The following is a 21,103-nucleotide window of genomic DNA, read 5'->3' as shown; positions in this document are numbered from 1 at the left end:
GAGAAAAAGGTTTTTGTTCCCATGAGAATAAACATGGCTACCTCGTGAGTAAGGCTCCCATAATCTATGAAACTGAGGAATACAAAGTTACACGCGCGCATGCAGTGTGTGTAGTCGTTATAAAGCACGCGGGGATTGACAGAGCACGAGATAAGTGTGATTTATAACCGTTATTTTATAACTACCTGTAGAACATCCCTCCCTGTGCAGGCATCTGTGGTCCATACTCGGGGGGTAATGTCAAAAGGGCGTGGTCCTTCAGTGCCCCAAGCCAGTATTTACTCAAGGATTTAAGCTCCGGTTCTACAAGTTGAAGCAATGAACCAGGTGGCTCGGCTAATTCTTCTCCTTCTGGCTTTGGCTCTGGTGGTGAAGACTTTTGCTTCATGGCTACAATATACACCTAAAAAGGAGAGACAAAACATGATTTTGGTTAATTCTTAGATTTGTTTTTTCTGCACCTTTCCATTTTATACATTATCTTTATTTTGTAAGGTTTATTTTTTTTATGTGTGTGTAAAAATAAAAACATTTGAAACCCGCTCTATGAAAGCAATATCTTTCCTTTTTCTTCCCTCACCTCTGCCCAAGCTTTCAACACAGCTAGCTTCTCCATGGTGGTAGCTGCTTCGTTATACAACTGCAGTGCCGCTTCTTTACTGACACTAAATTTGGACAGCTTAGTGACGAGTAGCTGTTGGATGCGGCGAACATCATTAAGGTCTCTAGCAATACCACTAGCAATCCAAGCACTGCAGACCTAATAGATTATTGGTAAAAAGAAATAGATAATGATGTGTCAACAATAATAAGAAATAATAAGAAATAAGAAATAAGAAAAAATAAATAATAAATAATAATAATAATAAATAATAATAATAAATAATGAATAATAATAATAAATAATAATAAATAATAAATAATAAATAATAATAATAATAAATAATAATAATAAATAATAATAAATAATAATAATAATGAATAATAAATAATAATAAATGATAAATAATAATATTAGGTGTTAACAGTGGTTCCACAGAATGGCTCTTCTTCCAAGGAACTCCAATTGGTTTTTAGAAGTTGATTTTTGTGGAGAAAAGAAAAGAGAACACAGGGAAAATCCCTGAACCTCGGGAGAGAACTAACAGGCAACACTACTCAAATATGACACCAAGTCCGGGATTGGAACCCGGGCCGTATTAGTGCGAAGCGAGCGCTACTAATCACCATCATGCCACCCGTGCTTCCCAATAACAGGACGAAACTAATAATAATGCTATGTAAAGTCGAATCAGTCTAAGACGACAGCTATGAAAAATTTCGTTGTAAACTCCTTTTTAGATGACTCAATTTTTTCAAATAATTTCACAACTCAATAATTTAAAAGTCTGCTTACCTCAGAAGCCATGGCTGTGACGTCAGAAGGCATGTCTGGTGCAAAAGCCGGACGCAAGGCAGCACCCACCTATGACGAGCATAAGTAGTGATTACGATTCTTGGTTTATATAGCGCCTTTCTGTGTGTGTACTCAAAGGTGCTTTATAATCAAAATAAGGCGTGTACCCTTTAAACGGATAAATAGTTTTAGCGGCATACACAAAGGAAAGACTTGCCTGAGCTTGGAACTGTTCTAAAATCACGTGACCAGGATAGTCAGGATCTGGGACTGCAGCAAACACGTGGACGATATCCTGAGAAGGAACAATAAATCATAGTAATTAGAGACATCCTGGAGCACAATACGTGAAAACAAATTACTCCATTCACTTCTCAGTATTTTCATTTTCTATCATAAACGTCCCTACACGTACAGACATGACTACTTTCAATACCAAGGGTTTGTTGACATCAGTTGGGCTCAGTGTTTTTCACAATGTATTCTTATTTCCATTACTCCTACTATACTATTAGTCTTCCCCACCTCTCTCCCTCCTTCCATTGCCCCTCTCTAACCCCCTTTGTCTCCCAGACATCCCACCCCACCCCACTCCACCCCACAGCATCTCCTCGTCCTCAACTCTTCTTGGTTTGGCCGAAGCAACTATCTCTCTAATTTAACTAAAATTTCTCAAAACATGCCCCTGTAAGTCTCTTATCATCGTCCATTGCTAAAACGATCACAGGTTGTTATATTTCAGTCTTTCTAGTTTATCTTATCCTAAACATCAGTAATTCTCCCACTGATAACAAGTCTGTGAGTGCGGTTCATCGAACATTCGAGATAAGTGATAACCATCTTGTCTTTCTCACCTGTAATGTCTGTAGTCCTTCAAGCTTTAGTTGGTCACTTTGGGCTGTGGCAGCAATGAAAGCCATTCTCACCAGCTCTTGTAAATGCATCACTAGAAAATCTGTAAATAATTCGAAATTTCAGTCACTAAAGAGTACGTATAGCGCACCTTTCATGGTCCAGACATTTAATCAAGTCCTCCATACCTCTCCCTTCCACGGGACAACCATTGGCCATGTAACACAGTTTCACTATAGTCTTTCATTTTTCCACATCCCTCCCCTCCACGGGACAACATCTATCTGGTCATGTAACGAGTAATCTTCACTAGTCTTTAAGTCCTTGGTACCCCTCCCCTCTACGCGACATCGACCATACGTATATACTATTCACCTTCACCAGTTTCTTGTCTCAGTTCCCTAGCCAACACTAAATCAATGTGGGCTCGATTTGGTTGACACACAGCAATGATCTTCCTGACACTTTCCGTGGCGAAGATTCTCGTCGGCCATCGAGGGCTCACTTTAGGGTGGGTCTCTTCTGGCCCTTCATTCAATGTCATTCCGCCTTCCTCGTTTTCTTCGTCTTCGTCGTCTTCTTCCTTGCCTTCTTTTTTACCTAAATAAAATAAAATTTGGTAGAATTGATTTGAAAGATTGAGACTGAGATTTGATTTTTCTTTCTTTGTAAAGACCAAAGACAAGTCAGATGACAGCCAACCAAAAGACGAATAAACCAAACAAGTCTCAGATTTCAGATTTCCGACAGACGTTTTTTGTATTCTTCTCACCTCGACTACGACTATCTGTCTTTTGATCTTGTGGTAAACCTTTATTAGCCTTAGCGGCAGACAGAACGTCACGACAAAGACCAAGCCAATGAGTAAGGTTAGAAGGTGCTAGTGTCTGCAGCATACTGGTCAGCGTGTACTGGATGTCAGAGCGCATGCGCACATCGGTTTCTGTGTCTAACATACTAAACAGGGCACCTGGTGGAGAAAAAAAAGGTATTTCTTAATAACTGTCAAATAATATTGGAAATGAGTCACTGATCTTTCCATAAGTTCTGTTCCATGTATCTGATTTCACATAGTTCTATAAAACTTCCAGTGGTACAAAGAGCTGGAAGTACTCCATTTTACAAACTCAAATGAGTTGAGTTGGTTCTACTGGACTATGTTGCAAGGGCGTGTCATTGATCACTGTGTGCCCGTCTTCCCTTTCTGCTCAGAAACGGGATGACATCAGCTTCCGAGAACATAAAAAAAACATTTAAAACTTTTAGGGAGAGCGTACCCTCAGACCTCTAGAAACCTGCTCTTGCGGCAGTTGCAACAATAGACCCTTTTACCTTGGCCGTAATGTTTTCCATTTCAGACCACGTGTCATTCCCTAGAGTAACATTTCTTTGTTTAATGGTTGCACATGAGAAGACACATGAGAAGACACATGAATATGGATACAACTGAAACAAAGAACATTATTCTGGAGAGAATGACACGTGGTCTGAAATGGGCAAAACATTACCCTCAAGGTAAAAGGCCGGTATTGAGCCTCCCTCCCCCTAAATTAACCCATAATCCTAGATTCACCCATGATGTTGTTACCACCGGGAGCTAATTTAGATTAAAGTGAATGGTGAAAATAAAATCGGAAAAACTAAATATTAATTTTTTTTAAAATTCGAGGTCAAGATAATGACCTCTGAAAGAGTAAAAAAATCGATAAAAAATGCACTAGAACATTTTTTCGCGCGCGCCTTTGTTTTCCTATATAATTCCCCTATGGTATCTAATGTCGCTCTTATGTATAATTATTTAGTTTTTCCAATTTGATATTCACCATTCGCTTTAATCTAAATTGGGCTCCCTGTGGTCGTTACCTTCTAGTCCCTTATCTCCAATCAGGACGCCATATCTCGCCATTTGATTACTACGTTCTTCACCCGCCGTCATAGCATGTTCACAGACCTCCTTGGCCTCACGCTGCGACAACTGCCGTAAACATGCAACCGAGGCTCTTCTCAGTAGCAGATGGGGGCTGGAGAGATTCGTGCACAGTCTTCTCACGACCGTTACAAGGTTGACATGACTGGGAGCGAACACGTGGAGTTGCTGGAGACAATTGATGGCCTCTGCTTGGACGAGGGAGTCTGGGTGATTCTGCATGATTGCGCATGACACGACGCACTGCAACCGCAGAACTTTGATCTTTGCAGATCCACCTTGAAAAAACAGCATTTGTCAAACAACAACACGAAGGAGAGCTAACTATCCAGGTTGGAAAAAAATTAAAACCTGTCTGTACCTTGAAGCTCCGGTCCAATAGAAGTAATCAAAGCGGCCAGTGCTTTACCCAGGCACTGATGAACCTCGGTCATAGCTGGAGGAGCAACTAGTACCAGGTCAACTACTTGGGACAATGTTGGTTCAACATAACTACGGAACATTGGTCCTCCACTGTCTGCTATCAATGCTAGAGCATGTAAGGCCCAAACCTGCACGACAAATGACACTTTTGATCAAGGTTATTTTCAATACTCTATTTTACAGTCCCGCCCAGTGACCACAAATAATAGTGCCAAACCCATTTTTGAGACATTTTGGGGGATTTTTTTGGACTTCCGGCATAAGATCGGATGCGTTAAATTAAAAGACTTTAAAAATTAAAAATACGTTCCCGATTTCTAATTTTCATTCTGACCGTAAGTAAAGATAGAACTCTGTTTTAAAGCGTGATTTTTCTTGGTTATATTTCACTTAAGGAAAATTGCGCATGTGCCAAAAAATGGATTATGCCAGAACCCTTGTTCTTTGCCGCAGGCCAGAAGAAACGCAGGCTCGGGGTACGAGATTGTTCCAAACCGAGGTTGGTGTTGCCGCGCATGATAAAAAGTATAGTTTTGCTATGCACAGCAACTCTAGCCTCGTCTTTTCGTGGTCACTGAACAGAACTGGAAAATAGAGTATTAATAAATCGTATCACATATATCATAATCTAATACTACAGTCTCGGTGGATCATCAGATTCTAATCGCAAAATAAGCTTCACACTGAGCTTTCGGGTCCAAAATTTAAGGAAAACTTGTATGAAAACAAATCTTCCGACATTGCACTTAATTACAGTATTTATTATTAAATGTGACCGGATATATGTCATGGTTAAAAGAAATATTGCACTAGAATTCATTTTAACCTTGTAAGATTTTTAAAAACTCCTTTTAAAACTCTTTTTGCACTTAATTATTGATAATTCTTACAACCAGTTATATCTTGCCATTAGGTCGGTCCCAGTACTAACCTGGACAATAGAAGACGAGTTGTCGTGGGAAAGAGCCAGTAGTATACTGACACTCGTATTGAGGTGATGGCCTGCTCCCATGCCTCCAACATACCGATGTAAACATCCAAGTGCAACCGAATGTCCTGTCCGTGAGACAGCATCACGTGCAGACCGGAGCTGTTCGAAAATCTTCTGAACAATGCTTGAAGTAAAGGTAGGGTTGCCTACCACTTGGGCGATACGGCCCAATGCTTCACCTGCGGCACACCGTACTATGGGATCAGGGTTGGTTACTGCATCCATTACTAGGTTTGTAGCAGTGCTTCGTACGTCGTCACCGCCTAATCCCACCTAGAAAGACATTGGACATTTATGAGTGGTGTACCAATGAAAGGTGTTCGGTATGTGACCATAACGTGATGTGTTGTGCCGTAACCGTGTCGTGCTTTTCTAGAGCGGTTTTCGCATGACTGTGAAAAGCTCAGTGCGTTAAGCGTGCCGTGCAGTGACCGTGATTTTTTCTAGAATTTCAATTGGCTGATTTTTTACTCGCGTAATGCATGTGCTTGGTCTAGCATTGCCGTGACTGTGGCGTGGCCATGTCCGCACCGTGTTTGTGCCGTGTTCGGGGTATTTGATTGGATAGAGAGTGATTGGTCTGACGTATGCCTTGCCGTGTCATGACCGTGTTCGTGCCGTGAGCTTTTCACAGTCATACGAAAACTGCTCTATGTTGTCTGGAATTATTTGAATGTATTTGACCAAGAGACTATCATTTGACCCGACAATCAATAGTCACAATTTTATACAGCTTAGGTTAACCTTGTTAGGTTATTGTAATCACTTTGTGAATTTATTTCTACCTTTCAAATTTTTTCTTTAAAATGACTGTATTTAATCTAAATTTTTGAAATAAAATTTGTTGCACTTGATTGAGAGAAAGCAAATATCCAAGATACACCTACTTGCAAGAACGTTGTCAAACGAAAATAAAACATTAGTGATTTAGTGGGATAGGAATTATATTAAAAAACAAAAGAAGATCACTGAAGCTGAACTTTTTCTTTTGTCTTTTAATGTATTCCTTTCTCTCAAAATTACTAATGTTCTATTCTTGTATGACAACCTTCTTGCAAGTAGGTGTAAATCAGGATTTGATTTTTTGCATTTGAGTAAAAGTCAAATATCTGGCGATTGTCCAATCAAACTTAAGGTCACAGCAGAGCCTTGATGGAGGATGGTTACCACAGTCACGTACTGATTTGATAGTGTGTGACAGAAAACTTTAAATCTACTGTATTTTACCAACCTTAGCTTCAGCTAAGCTCTTCAATGCACAAAGGAATGCTGTTAGTATATTGGTCTGTATGGCTTGCTGTCTACTGGACTTGGCCTGCCTGATACACTCCGCAAAGTGCAATAGCAACTGACTGCGATGTTTGTGAGCAACATAAGGGAAGATGAATCCAAACAGCTTGATGGATGCGTCAATCACAGCCACGCCCAAGGGAAGGGGGCCAGGCGAATCTTCACCCTACGAACAAGATGATGGTATATTAAAATGACTACCACAGGTATCCCAAAGACCGAGTCCTGTTATTCTTACTGCGCATGCTTGTCGAGAGTGCATAAAATCCATTAGACTACCACAGGTATCCCAATTCTAAATGACCAGTAATAATTAGACTAACGGCCTATCATATGGCAGATATCGCAATTATAAATGAGCGCCAAACATGTGGCATGCGATACCACAGCTATCCCAATTAATGACAAACAAATTTTAAATTCACTGGGCTTGCTCCTGGTGCCACAGAGGTGGCAAGGGCAAACGCAACGTACCTGAGGACAGCGTTCATATACACAGGACGGGTCGTGTTCAAGTGCTCCAGAACCAGAAGCACTATTGGGCTGTAACTGTTAAAAACAAGAGAAAAACGATTGAGATTTTATTAGAAAAATTTTTTTGCCTTATGTAGATAATGATTTCTGGTAAACTTCCAGTAAGAAGCACTTAGAAATCATAATCGGAAGGTATCCCTTTGCTTGGCTTGTGCTTACGCTTGTGACGAGCGGTTTTCACTTGCAAATACACGCATAAACTGCTTCAGTTTCCGATTTCGACGCAAAAGAAAATCATTCTACTTAAACATCAGGGAGAAAACAAAACAATTTGAGAATGCCCTACCTGTTCTTCTACAGATTTATGATCTGTCTCCTGTAACCAGGTACCAAGAAGAATCGTATCATCTTTGTGACATACCGTACGGAGTAACGATGTCGTGGTAAGCGATGGGTTTTCCGCCAGAGTGAACTCCGCGACGAGTTCACGAAGAAGACTATGGAAATAACCTACAAAAATGAAACGATGGATCATTAACATCATTAGGGAATTAAGGATTCCTGGACGTAGCATCACATGTGAGCAGAGTTTGTGGGGTCACAACAATGCTAAATTCCAATTCGATCTGTGCATTTGCCTAGCCTTGCCCTGATATTGTTTTAGTAGAGTTCCATGAAATTTGAGGGGTTTTTTTTTAACCAAGAAAAGCATAAGAAATAACGTTTTGCTAACGAGATAAAAAAATGAAAAGTGACTGTCTTTAGCGACATCAGCTCCTTTAGCTATAACAATAATAGAGTAACTTCAAATGACTGTGAAACAACACGACAAGTAATTAATGATATCCTTTGAACCAATCGCAGTGTGCGAAATAGAGCTCCTCCAATAAAAATGCTTGACGTGAGAACATCAACGATATGGCAGTGGATATCTGCACCTTTTTTATAGCCAAACCAAGTTTGCTCTATTTTAGGAAAACCAGGGTGCACAGTTTGACCCCAGAGAGAGGTTACTGAAAACATTAGATTTATTAGGCAGGTATGGACCTACTTACTCTCATATGTTTTGGGTGGAAGCAAGGAAAACATAGTGTACATGCGCAAGCGAATCATCGCGATGCTTGCTTTTAAATGGTTACCATGTTGTTTGATGATTTGTGGTAAACTGAAAAATGAAAAAAATAGCATGAGTGAGTGAATGAATAGATGGATGGACGGACGGACGGACGGACGGATGGACGAATGAATGGATGAATGAATGGATGAATGAATAGATATGAATGGATGGATGGATGGATGGATGGATGGATGGATGGATGGATGGATGGATGGATGGATGGATGGATGGATGGATGGATGAATAAATGAATGACAAAAAGACAGACAGACAGACAGACGGATGGATAGACAGACAGACAGAAAGTACACCCACCTGGTCATCATGGATAGACAAGACTCCAGAGGAACAAGCAGCTTACGGACGAGATCTGGGGTGACCATCGCAGAACAGTTGGACACAAAACTTGACATGGCTGAAGAATAAATCGCATTTGTTGCCAATTAAATAACCTTATTACCACTAGCGGGTATATTATCAAGCCCACTTAAAGCGATGTATAATATGAAGTAGTATAATGTTATACCACAAAGATTTGGACATTTTTAGCAGGTGATCTGAAAACAGTATAAGTATAGAAAATAGGATAATGTGTAATGTGGTGTGTGTATGCCTTTTTTCACAACAGCACTGTTGATTCCTCTTTTATTGACAATGGCTGGGGTCGGCTGGGGTACAAATAGAAGGTTAAAAAAAGAGACAGTATAAATATGACTCACAGCATAGAGCTCCTGCTCTGTTCTCAAAAGTAACATGCCATGTAAATGAATCTCCCTTGTTCTTCTCTTGTTCAAATTCCTTGGTAGACTGAGGGAAGGCATTGGTCCACAGAACAAGCATCTTTGGTAGGTGCTGCTTCACCACGGATGGCCCTGGAGAAATTTATAGAAATCTTTATGATGGTGGAAGCAACAGAAATGATAAATGAGTTTGAGGATTATTCTGATGACGGCAATTGAAGATGGTGATGATAAAAGTGATAAGTAATGATAAAGTTCATTATGATGATGCTGGTGATGATAATTTTGTTATTGATGACAATAATGATGACAGTGATAAATGATAATGAAGTTAATTGAGATGATATTGATGACGATTTTGTTATTGATGATGATGATGATGACAGTGATAAATGATAATGATGATGATGAGTTATTGTGATGATGAGTTATAATGATGAGGTCCATTATGGTGATGCTGATGACAGTATTGTTGATACTGACGTGATAAATGATGAGGTTCATTAAGAAGATGCCTATGATTAAATGTTCAACAAAATAATAACAAAGTTCTTTGTGATCGTGACAGAAGACGAGGATGATGATGACAATTGCAATGATGACAATTGTGAATAAAGTCCCTTACCTAGGGTCATAAGTGCTCCAAGCAGTACCCAACCAGCTTTGGCTTTATGTAGTGCTAATCTTGGCGTGACAGTTGATGTCTTCAGCAACTCTTCCACCACACTAAAAACAAGCTGAAAATAACACATGGTATGTAACAAACTACATTACAACCAATAATTGTACCATGATTAACTTTAACCCTAGTCAACACTCAAGCACCGATATGTACACATTATAGAAGATCAATTTTTTGTTAGAATAATCCTTTCAATTGCCCTATAACACTACGATGTCACATCAAAACAATCTATTGTTTTAATGCTAAGGATCATGGTCGTCAGAGGGGGCAAAATAACAGCAAAACGAATCAAATCACAATAAAAAATGGTTAATTAGACGGGGAAAGGTGATAACAGATAAATGTTGTACTAAATATCCCGAACGAAAGAAAATTTCGCCTAAATTCATATCATTCTTGCCCATGTAGGCAAGCTGTGACGTCATAATGTTATAGGGCAATTATCTTTTTGAAAGATAACTTATAAATAGCAAAGGGAAGGGTGGCATAGTGGTGAGATTGGTCGCCTCTCATCAATGTCACCTGTGTTTGAGTCCCACTGTGTTTGGTGTTGTATGTGACAAGAGCTTCTAGTTGGTTCTCTCCTGTGCTCCAAGGGTCTGCAAAAATCAGCTTCTAAATTCCAGTTTGATCATGGACGAGGGCCAAAGGTTTGTTAGCCACTGGCTATCGAGCCTTGCTCTTGTCAAAACAAGAATGTTTCTTTTTAAAATATATCTAGAGGATTGTGCTGCTCTGCAACAAGATTTCAAAGACACATCTATTCACTCACCTTTCCTTTTGCATGGGGTATGCCAAGAGGACACTGATACACTCCACCAATGAGAGCAGCTAGTGCATGAGTGTACCCTCCCACAGCCTCGCCTGATGCCTTGAGCCCATTTATTCGTTCAACACACCTATCCACAGTAGGTGTTAATTGTGAGGGTACGGAAACAGTCACACACCTCAGGCACCAGGCTGCCGCAAGCTGTGCTGCCGGAGCTGGGTGCAACAATACTGACAACACATGGTCTAAGATATTTTCTGTGACTAACGACAATGCCGATGTACCAAGACCATGAATTAGACACCCAAGTTCTTGTAGAGCACATATCAAAACATGCTGAGTGTTTATTACATCTTCCATTCCTTGTATACTATTACTACTGGGTGTGTTACTGTCTGTGTAACTATTAATAATACTATTCACAATGTTCATTTTCTTTGTAATGAGCGTACAGATTTCCTTTGCTGCTTCCATCTGTGACGAGTCATCCAACAGGCGTCCCAGAACTGCACGTAGGATGAATGACACACAGCGCCTGGAGTATACAGCATCTACATGAGTGTTGGTGGCCTTGGGGTTGGACAGTAGTTCAAGGACATGCGTCAGGATAAGACCAACATTCTTTCTCACCCATGTGCCTCCCATTTCATTGAAGAGAGTCACATAACTCTGAAAGGCAAACCAATAAGTTTTATTTTTAGAACGATATCATAAAACAGCCTCTGGGCTGAATACTCCAGTTTCAAGTTCTCTTTGCTCAGTCTTAGTCTCGGTTGTGCGTTATAATATTCAGCTATTCAACCAAAACCTGTGACATTTCAATCAACCCATATTGTTCTGTAATTAACATTCCTTACTATACAATAGGCTTTAATGAAAGAAAAGAACGCATTTGTACACAATCAAGCCTAAGACTGATCAAAGGCGAACTCGAAATGGAAGTATTAAGAAAAGAGTGTGTTATACATGTACTGAGGACCCATAGAAAATTTATCACATCAAAAGAGGTCAGGATATCAAACAAACACTGCTCACATGAGATAATGAGTCCAGGATTCAAACTTAAGATCCCAGATGTGATAGATAAAAGCAGTCCCCCCCCCCCTGAACCAACCTTGATTCCCCAGGCAAGCAAGGGAATACAGTAGGTTTAATTGTCAGTTATCGAAGAAATAGAAAATGTTTGTGAGCACTTGTGTGCAGTTGTAAAGCACTGTAATAGTTAACAATCTGCACCATACAGTGGTTCGTAGGTGACAGAAAGTGGTCAGTAAGGTAATGGTAAAATACTGCACAGTAAAGCACACAGGGGTTGATAAACACAAGAGAAATGTTAGGAGAAGCATGCCGTGTAGTGGAGTGCTTTTTAAAAACTTAATGAATGTGTTTTGCCAACGCCCAAATGCTTTAAAACTACACACAGCACAGCAAGCAAGTTTTTCAATTCTTTAAAAAAATACAAATTACTATAGCCATTATTTTGGATAAGAATGATGCAATGGAAAGTGTGAGAGTGTGCTGTGTCTTGTCATAATGGATGCACTCCCGACCAATAAGAACACACAATTAATTAACTTTTTATAACTGTTATTTTCAGTATAAAGTCAGTAACAAGCTGTACCATTTAAACACCATCTGTGCTACCACAAAAGATAACTCAGATGGGTATATTTCTCATAGAGATCTAAAATGTCTAAAAAATGATTGAGAATTTACCTGTGTTACTCCTACTCTAACTTCTCTAGGAGCTGTACTCTTCAGTAGTTCCCCACCACTGCCCTTCAAGAAGCCGATACCACCCCTAAGAAAGCCACCAGACATCAAAGACAAGACTTCTTCCAATGTAACTAGTCTTTTGCCTTTACTGCTTCCCCCTGAAGGAGGCTGTTGGGTGGCAGCCATCAGTGTACCCAGGAACAGAGATACACAAATCCTGACATCGTAGTTAGAACCTTCAAGTGCTTTTAGGGATGTTGATACCATGGTTTCTAGTTCACTGGTGTAGAGGAATGTAGCATGTTTGACGAGACCCAATGCACACTGGAAGAGAAAATTATAGCATATTTAGTACAATAATAATGATAGTTAGTTATTATCATATTTACATATAGTATAATATTGTATTGTTGCTGTGTTCCTCTAAAGTGACAAATAAAGACAAAGTTTATTTACATCTTAAATTCCTTAGAGCCTTATAAAGGTTAGTGATAGTCTAATGTCATTCACCAATAACCCAAAAAATCTCTTTGACTAGCACCCCTAACTTGACACTGGCATGCTGTCTTCTGAATGTGGAAGCCTTTATGGACTGGCTGCGTATGAAAATGATGCATAACCTCTAACTAAAGTTATTTTTGGAGCCATTCAATAAACGTACAAGAATTTCAAAATAATTTTTGAGACCAGATATACTTCGTGGTTTTCAAACACTAACTGCTTTAATGCTAGTCTCAATTGTGAAATTTCAATAATTTCTGAAAATGATAAAGGTATGGTATGGTAGTAATGACAATGAATTTAATGGTGATGATGATGATGATTAATAATGATGATGATGATAGCATGGTACTGAGATTGTGATGACGATATAATGATGGTATGTTGATGGTATTGATGACAATTAACATGGCAATAGCAGAGGTAACAATAAATTATGAATAAAGAAACAAGCTATGGTGACAGCCTACCTTGGTGGCAGCACATCGTACAGGCATTGATCTATCTGCCATGCAATTACGAACAGCTTTATAAACATCTTTATGGACTGAAGTTCCCATTTGTCCAATTCCATCCATAATCCTTTGCAGGCATAAGAGTATTTCACACTTTCCTTGAGACTGATTGAACAATATTGAAATAGTTAGTAACAAAGAAAATAAGGAAATTGAAAGAAAAATATTCTAATTCATATCAGTTATTTTCTATAGTTTTAATATTTTTTTATTTTCTCAGTTATTGTAAATGCATACAGATTATCATATGTGTACGAAGAAACTCTATGTTATTATAATATTCATACAATTGTATACCTCTGAGTTTTTCATTGCCTTGATGAGGATCTGGACAGTTTCTTGACAAGAGCCACCAACCTAGAAACATTTGAGATGATTTCATTTATTTTACATAATAATAATAATAATAATAATAACGGCTTTATTACAGCATATCCACATAGGTGGCTCTTCATCTGCATAACATAACATAAATAACGTAAGACAAATTCTAAATATAACAAAAATAATTGAGCTAATCATCAATTACAAGATAAGAAAAAAATATATATACATATATATATATATATTATATGAAATATATGAGATTTACAGCATATTCACAATTTAAGAAGTCTTTGCCCTATTCATTAAGTGTTTAAAGGTGTAATTAGAAAATTGGTTTGAGATGGTACAGTTCCTTATAAACATTGGTAAGTTATTAAAAAGATTAGCTGACTGATCTTGAAAAGTATGGGATATAAGAGGAATATTAAGCAACGTAACTTTGTAAGTTGATGATTCATACATTAGTTTATTCACAAAATTCGTTCAAATTCAATCACTCATTTTATCACTGTCTAGCTTTTGCCTTGTTTATCTATTTTACATATACATTGATTTCTTTCAATCATTCTTTGGGAAAAAGGGAAAAGATTACTATGTTTATGTGAAAACTAAAGTGAGTACTGTAGCCTGTTTAAAGTGCATTCCTCTATAGAATAGAACTCTTTACATTTTGGGCATCAAGTTTTACCATTTTAGACCATACCAGTATGTCATTCTCTAGAGAATAAGATTCTTTATTTGACTTGCATTGATATGTGTCTTTTTATGAGTAACTATTAAACAAAGAAATGATACTCTAGAGAATGGCATGTGACTATTAAACAAAGAAATGATACTCTAGAGAATGACATGTGGTCTTAAAGGGGAAAACACTGTATAGCCAAGGTAAAGAGTTCGGTTATACACCTCTTCTATCATTAGAATACATAACAAGAGAAACCTTACCATTCTACCAAGCTTTTGAAACATTGCTCCGATGCAAGCAACAGCAGTGCTACAACAAAATAAGACATAATCTTAATAGATGCAAAAGAATATCTGGTGCTAGATATAAGTTCTTCTGTTAAGTATACAATCAACATGAATGCCATGCTGTAATATTCCTATATTTTACCCTTTAAAAGAACAATAATTATGACTTACAGCTTAAAGGGCAAATAAGTTGGAGATTCATCCTTGTTTTTGATTATGTCAGTACATTTGTTGACAGTCTCAAAGACAGCAAAGGTGTCCCCAATACTGTACATTATAGCAAAACAATTGGCCAGTAGTTCCCTGGTAGGAGGGCCGAGGGATACATTAAGCTGCTTGGTCAGTTGCTCCGTCAACTCCTTTTGGCAGCTTTTGACTTTTGGCTACAGAAAAAAATAAATATAAAGTACATGTATTTAGTAATAAAAAAATTTTAAAAATAACACCTTATATTCTTGATTTATCTCAAAAAGGAAATATGCTAAATACCCTAGGAATACATGATCTTAGCTGTATATTCATCATCATGATCAGAGTTACATGTAAACAAATATTACGATCAATGTCATAACTTACTGGATGTAGTATGACATTATATGCATACTCTATTCTTCTTTTGCGTAATCAGTATTCATAGGGAGTATAATCTTAGTTCTAAAAGAGTAAAGCTTAAAGGATTTTCCCCGAACTTTCGTTTGTCTCACTACATTTTACACTGCGATGCAAGGCTTCACAAACTTTACTTAAACAAGGCTGTGGAATCGTAATATTTCGATTCAAATGTCAATCATTTTCTTTCCTATATGTTTCTTTTATATCGTAAATTTACAAAAAGGCTTTAAATAAAGGTTAGAGTACCAAAAACTGGCTAAAAACAGAGAGATAAGTCCTTACCCTGGTGACGTTTGACAGGTCATTTTCCAAGTTCCTAAGCCATTCATAGATGAAGATTTCCTTCTGATTTTTAGGAGTTTTGGCGTATTCTTCCTCGTTATAGAGAAGAGAAACCTCTGGGAAGTCCATGATGTAAAGGACTGGCCGATTAGAAGGAAATCCGTGGTAAAATCGTGGGTTATTTTGAACTAAAGTCAATTGGCAAACGCCCAGCCATTTTAGAATTTGTACGGTGTCGAAATCAAATGATAGCTAGTATTGCGGGCTCCTAATCAAATTGGAACCTTAGGGGGAGGGGGTAAGGTTTTTCGTTCAGTAAGACAGGGAGCCCACGCCAAAATATATAAAGTATTTATAAAAAATACAAATAAATAGATATATAAATGCCTAAATAAAAGGGTCCTAAAATAAGATTTGCTTTTATGTTTTTTAAAGGGTTTTTACTTATATTTTAAGCTCCCAAGTTTATATTCAAAAATTCTGAAAAAAAAATAAAGTAAAAATTTCTACATGGATTGATGCATGGATTTGTTAACATTTTTTTTTACAAAAAATCTTTGAAAAATAGAGTTAATTGAGAAAACGAAATAAAACATATCGTTATCAAAATTTTATGACTAAATTGTTTTAATCCATGTGCGACATTTTCTTGCTGACGGGGGAGGGGAGAGTATGGTAACTCACAAAAGGCTCACTGACCCGTGGATGGCAACACGACAAATAAGCTTGTTTAATAGCAACTAATGTAAGTTATAATTACCGAATTAACATAGCTCACGAACCAGAAGTACCATAACTATTTCCAAGATACCAGATGGAAGGGCAAGATCAGGCGGACGGGGAGTTCAATCGCGATGGAGACATCATTCGCGACCAGACGACACAAGACTTCGTAAGAGGGCTCAAGGAGAGAGAAGAATTCAAAGCTCAACTCAGAGAGAAAGATAGAGAGGTTAATACCCTCAAAGGACAGAACTATGATTTGATGAATACGATAGACAGCCTCAAGAAACAGGTAAAGAAATTGCGTTGAACTTTCACTAAAATACATACCCCCAGTTTTAATGGAGTCGCCGTACAACTATCGTTAGCCCTGTATTAGTGTATAAATACTGTCAAACATAGTCAACTACTGTTTATGTCGCTTTTAAAATTACATTAGTATTCTTTTGCTAAAGTATTGTCGTAAAGCTGGGCGATGGCTGTGAGTAGTTAAGCAATTGTTATCACTGTAAATTTACCAGAACACGAAGCCAGACTTTATAATGTTTTGAAGGTACATTTTTAAAAGCCTCAGTGTAAACGGGAAAGTTTATCACTGATACATTTTGGAATCATGGTCTGTAGGCATCTAATTACAAAGTTCATCATCTAAAAGTATTTTATCTTAATATAGTATCCATTAGGAAACTTTGAAATGACTGATTTTCTCTTTCTTTATATGTGTTTCAAACCAAAGGTTGCTGAACTTTCTAAGGTACTGTAACTTGTGTCTTAACAACACAGGAAGCCCAACCTCTCCAATTGTACGCATAGCTTGGGATTCCTGTAAAACTAAATCCATGCATATACATAGAACACGGAAAGAACGTACATCCAAAGATGTAGTGACGCACATTGTCGCAGTAACGGGGCAAGGTCAAAACAAGTAATACGTAAATGCTAAATAGAACAAGGATTCAAAGTATGACCCGACTTTATTGTGTTAGGTAATGGCCGGTAACGGTACTGATCCCTGCGCGTTTTGACTTTTAGTTTTGAAGATATTTGAAGTGAAAATCCTGGATTTCACTTCTAGAGGTGGTGCGTACCAGATATAACCATCATACTCAACTCTAATCGGATCCCGTGAGATGATAATTGTTTTGACTTGCCCCTAAGGTTATCTAGTCTCCCCCAAAGCCGCTTTCAGTGTCGTCACGCAACGCTTTCTCCCCTGAGTTACCGATCGTAGTTTACTGAGTTTACTGTTTACTGGTTTACTTAGCCTTTTGGACTGTGCTGTAAATTTTTCCTTTCTTCCTTCTTCCTCCCTTCATATTCCTTCCTTTCCTTCCTTTCTGCTGCTTTTATTCTGTTACCATTTCCACTATAGTATTTGAATACACTGAGCTTCTTGGTCTGCTTTTTTTTCTCTCTCTTCCTTATTTACCAAATGGATACATACTTTTTTCTTCAGGATGGTAAAAAAGCGCGACCCACTACAGCGCGCAAACCAAAACGACCCGCCAAGAGAAAGACTAAAATGGACTTGAAAGCCAAAGATGGCGGCGGTAAAAAGACAACTGGTGAACAGCAGAACAGTCATGAGGTCAATGATCCCTTTGAAGACCCTGAAAAACTGTATGCGGTGAGTAGACCCGTTCTTTCAAATTTTACCCATACAAACTCTGACTGATATTGGACCAACGAGGGGCATGTGATTGCATTCAAGTTTATCTCAGTACTAGCGGTTGGTTCTAGTTTCTGTATACGATGCAATTAGGTCAACACTTCCTCTGGATGGATGCAAGTTCATTGAAGTCGACTCAGCATTTAGACGGGGGATGAGTTAACCGGCAATTTTATGGTCCCCATTCATAGGGAATAGGGGAGGGGAGGGGCATAACAACTCTGGACCTCAAGTTCGACGGACTAAGTTATAAGACCATAGTTCATTTTTCCTGTACAGACACTTTACAGCTGACTAGTACCGTCTTTTATACATAAAGTAAGGAATACAGCTTTACTGTGAAGGAGCAAAACTCAGATCTCTTTTTGAAAGACTTTTGCTTTTTTTTGCAGGCAATCGCCCAAAAGTTTCCAGAGTTACCGCTGTCCACCGTTCTTACCGCGGAGAAGAAATTCGTCGAAGCTGACATTAACCGAGATGGGGTATGTGTTCTGTCAAAACGATTAAGGGGGGAATATGGAGGTGACACGTTACACGTAGATCGATCCGAAGATCTGTCTGTCTGTCTGTCTGTCTGTCTGTCTGTCTGTCTGTCTGTCTGTCTGATGAAAAGGATTTTATCTACCTTCTTTCATCACCATTTTGTTTTCCATTTTCATAGACCATCGATTTTTTCGAGCTAGAGAAAATTCTCGATAGTACATCGGCCTCGACTGGAACAGCTCTCTTCACTAAAGAACAAGTCCAAGACATTATGAGAAAAATCGACTTGGATAACACCAACTCCATAGACTTTATGGAGTGCTTAGCGGTGAGTGGCTTTCGACTGATCTGTGAGTTAGACGTGTCCTGACTTAGATCAGCGCAGAAGTTGTTTCAGGCTTCGATCTGTGAGTTAGTCATGACCTGACTTAGATCAGCCAAGTGGTTGTTTCAGGATGTCGAAAAAATTTGAAGGTCTAGCTTTATTAGAAAACTTCAGGGGCGGATTCAGGATTTTTTCGAAGGGGGGGTTGTAGCATCGATTGAGGTACTTGTTTGGCCGGAAAGTAGCACAGGACTCCCAAACGGAAGTAGGTCTTATGATGATTATTTGCTGCAGGCGAGCATGGTTGTTTCAGGTCCCACACACGGCGTATAGAAAAAAAGCGAGCGAAATGTGTTCGGCACCGCTATTTTAATAAAACTCGCGATACTGTTGGTGTTGTCATGAAAAGAAAATAATAATAATAATAAATCACGATGGCTCTCAGGGGGGGGGGGGGGGGGCTGCAACCCCCAAAACCCACCCCTAGATCCGCTACTGAACTTAGGGACCAAAATAAGTACAAGTGAGTTTTAGACAACGCTCACTATCTCATAGGGGCAAAACATGATTTTTGTTTCTTTTCATTTCCTTTAGATCCTTGATCTGTTGAGGCAGAATCGTAAAACAGGTCTTCCAACGGCCATGCAACAGAATGTCAAGAGTTCTGTTTGTACGATACAGTAACCACCATTTATAGAGGAACTAGAGGAACACACACACACACACATATGTATAAAGAAACCGAGAGAGCTTTTGATTGTGACGTCAGTCTTATGGAAAAACGACGGGTCCAAAACGAAAAGCAGTGCTCTATTAAGATTCTTCTTCTTACTCTTTCTTCAGGACAGGATTTGTTGTCCAAAGTTATTATATATTTTTTCAATTGGAGATTACAGCAATGACAAAAAAAATTTTTGTTTTATTTTAGCGGTTTTCGTGAGCGATTGGACCCGGAAATACGTTACGAAAAGTTCTAAACCTAGTGATATACACCTACTTGCAAGAACGTTGACATACGAAAATAGAACATTAGTGATTTAGTGGGATAGGAATTATATTAAAAAACAAAAGAAGATCACTGAAGCTGAACTTTTTCTTTTGTCTTTTAATGTATTCCTTTCTCACAAATTACTAATGTTCTAATATCGTATGGCAACGTTCGTACAAGTAGGTGTATGTAGTGAATATGGGATTTCAAAACTCTAGTCATTTTTTGGTAGCAAATCTTGGGTACAAAAATGAAAAAAAAATTCCTTATAATATTTCTATCTGATTTTTCCACGTCGAGTTTTTTATATATAGTTTGTCAAATTGTAAAAAAAAAATACCTTATATGAGGAAAAACACAAACTCACGATAAAAAAAAAAAAAACTAAGCAAGACATTCTTTTTCGGCATTTATACTTAGTCCTTTATGTAACTTTCTATTATGAGGCTAGAGAGAAGCTCTATAGGAGCATTGTTTTGGCTACGTACTGCTGTATTTACTTTGTTTCACTGAGGTAAGCCAACGTCAAAACGATGCGGAATATTTCAATGAATCCTTCCGTTACATAGCAATATATGAGCTTTAACGTTAGTTAATAGCGCTCCCTTAACTATGCTTTAATTAAGGTTGTAGCTGAACAACTGAAGCAGTATCATGTAACAAAAATAATCCGCATTTTGAAAGGGTCGTCGTTAAATATATCTGAAGCTGAGAAAGGGGATGCCCTGGCTTGTTCTCTGAGTTCGAACTCACTACGACGGTTGTCACGAAGGGTGTAACAGAGCTATTGTACCGAACTGAAACAACAACATCAACATTTTCATTAAAAGTTTAGTTCTTTGGAATATAAATCCAAAATTGTCTTAACTCAAAATGTATTTGAAACTCAATCATAGAACTTAAAGATATTTACAATAATTGCCCGACTGTTTTTGAAAACTTCCGTGTCGAAATACCGAGTTTACAGTAATTGGGAGGTTGAACTTTGAACTGGCGTCATATGTTTTGTACTTGAGTTGTACTTCAAGGAAGTAAACTAACAGGCGATTCAGATATTATGTCTGTACGTGTGTAAGTATAAACTAACGTCAATAGATGTTTTCCCAACGCATCATGGCTCAAGGCGGCCTGCATAAGCCATGCCAAAAATCATGTCTTGAAAGGCTGCGGTTTAGATTGCACGTTTTTCACAAAATCAATCCATGGTTCGATTAACATCCGATAAAAATTTTAATTTGTATTTTGTTCTCAACTTAAAAAAATTTTAAATAGAATTATAAATATGCAGTTACAATCTTGAATTCATGTTTATTTATAGATGATAAT

At 38.2% G+C, this 21,103-nt stretch overlaps 2 protein-coding genes across 2 annotated transcripts in view; one reads left to right on the top strand and one right to left on the bottom strand.

The window, feature by feature from the left end:
- LOC116307048 (HEAT repeat-containing protein 5B) overlaps positions 1-15,832 on the bottom strand; it is a 30,357-nt gene extending 14,525 nt beyond the window's left edge. The window contains exons 1-24 of the mRNA XM_031717187.2: positions 15,590-15,832; positions 14,867-15,078; positions 14,669-14,717; positions 13,694-13,753; positions 13,352-13,501; positions 12,381-12,704; positions 10,668-11,333; positions 9,836-9,947; positions 9,190-9,342; positions 8,786-8,885; positions 8,409-8,518; positions 7,700-7,863; positions 7,354-7,428; positions 6,821-7,045; positions 5,530-5,862; positions 4,537-4,726; positions 4,112-4,453; positions 3,021-3,218; positions 2,624-2,848; positions 2,251-2,351; positions 1,614-1,691; positions 1,397-1,465; positions 581-760; positions 186-403 (exon numbers count right to left, since the gene is read on the bottom strand). Coding sequence (XP_031573047.2) covers positions 186-403; positions 581-760; positions 1,397-1,465; positions 1,614-1,691; positions 2,251-2,351; positions 2,624-2,848; positions 3,021-3,218; positions 4,112-4,453; positions 4,537-4,726; positions 5,530-5,862; positions 6,821-7,045; positions 7,354-7,428; positions 7,700-7,863; positions 8,409-8,518; positions 8,786-8,885; positions 9,190-9,342; positions 9,836-9,947; positions 10,668-11,333; positions 12,381-12,704; positions 13,352-13,501; positions 13,694-13,753; positions 14,669-14,717; positions 14,867-15,078; positions 15,590-15,718 — 4,463 coding nt within the window. The 5' untranslated portion in view covers positions 15,719-15,832. The remainder of the gene's footprint in view (positions 1-185; positions 404-580; positions 761-1,396; positions 1,466-1,613; positions 1,692-2,250; positions 2,352-2,623; positions 2,849-3,020; positions 3,219-4,111; positions 4,454-4,536; positions 4,727-5,529; positions 5,863-6,820; positions 7,046-7,353; positions 7,429-7,699; positions 7,864-8,408; positions 8,519-8,785; positions 8,886-9,189; positions 9,343-9,835; positions 9,948-10,667; positions 11,334-12,380; positions 12,705-13,351; positions 13,502-13,693; positions 13,754-14,668; positions 14,718-14,866; positions 15,079-15,589) is intronic.
- A 453-nt stretch (positions 15,833-16,285) lies between these two features.
- LOC116307054 (uncharacterized) lies at positions 16,286-20,635 on the top strand. The gene is made up of 6 exons (XM_031717195.1): positions 16,286-16,604; positions 17,049-17,066; positions 17,769-17,939; positions 18,374-18,463; positions 18,643-18,792; positions 19,384-20,635. The coding sequence occupies exons 1-6, from the start codon at positions 16,404-16,406 to the stop codon at positions 19,471-19,473; spliced, it is 720 nt and encodes a 239-aa protein (XP_031573055.1). The 5' UTR covers positions 16,286-16,403; the 3' UTR covers positions 19,474-20,635.
- The last annotated feature ends 468 nt before the right edge of the window (positions 20,636-21,103 follow it).

Source organism: Actinia tenebrosa, unplaced genomic scaffold (genome assembly GCF_029948245.1).
Source record: "Actinia tenebrosa isolate PJP-AT-01 unplaced genomic scaffold, QUT_ActTen_1.0 PGA_scaffold8__29_contigs__length_14323225, whole genome shotgun sequence".
Taxonomy (NCBI): Eukaryota; Metazoa; Cnidaria; class Anthozoa; order Actiniaria; family Actiniidae; genus Actinia; species Actinia tenebrosa.
The sequence above is the reverse complement of the archived record's forward strand: the minus strand, read 5'-3'. Positions and strand labels throughout refer to the sequence as shown.

Excerpts from the sequence above, each read along its gene's own strand:
- LOC116307054 (XM_031717195.1), top strand. The coding sequence starts at position 16,404 with ATGGAAGGGCAAGATCAGGCGGACGGGGAGTTCAATCGCGATGGAGAC. Across the intron at positions 17,940-18,373 it reads ACCCTGAAAAACTGTATGCG|GCAATCGCCCAAAAGTTTCC; the intron begins GTGAGTAGACCC and ends TTTTTTTTGCAG. Across the intron at positions 18,793-19,383 it reads ACTTTATGGAGTGCTTAGCG|ATCCTTGATCTGTTGAGGCA; the intron begins GTGAGTGGCTTT and ends CATTTCCTTTAG.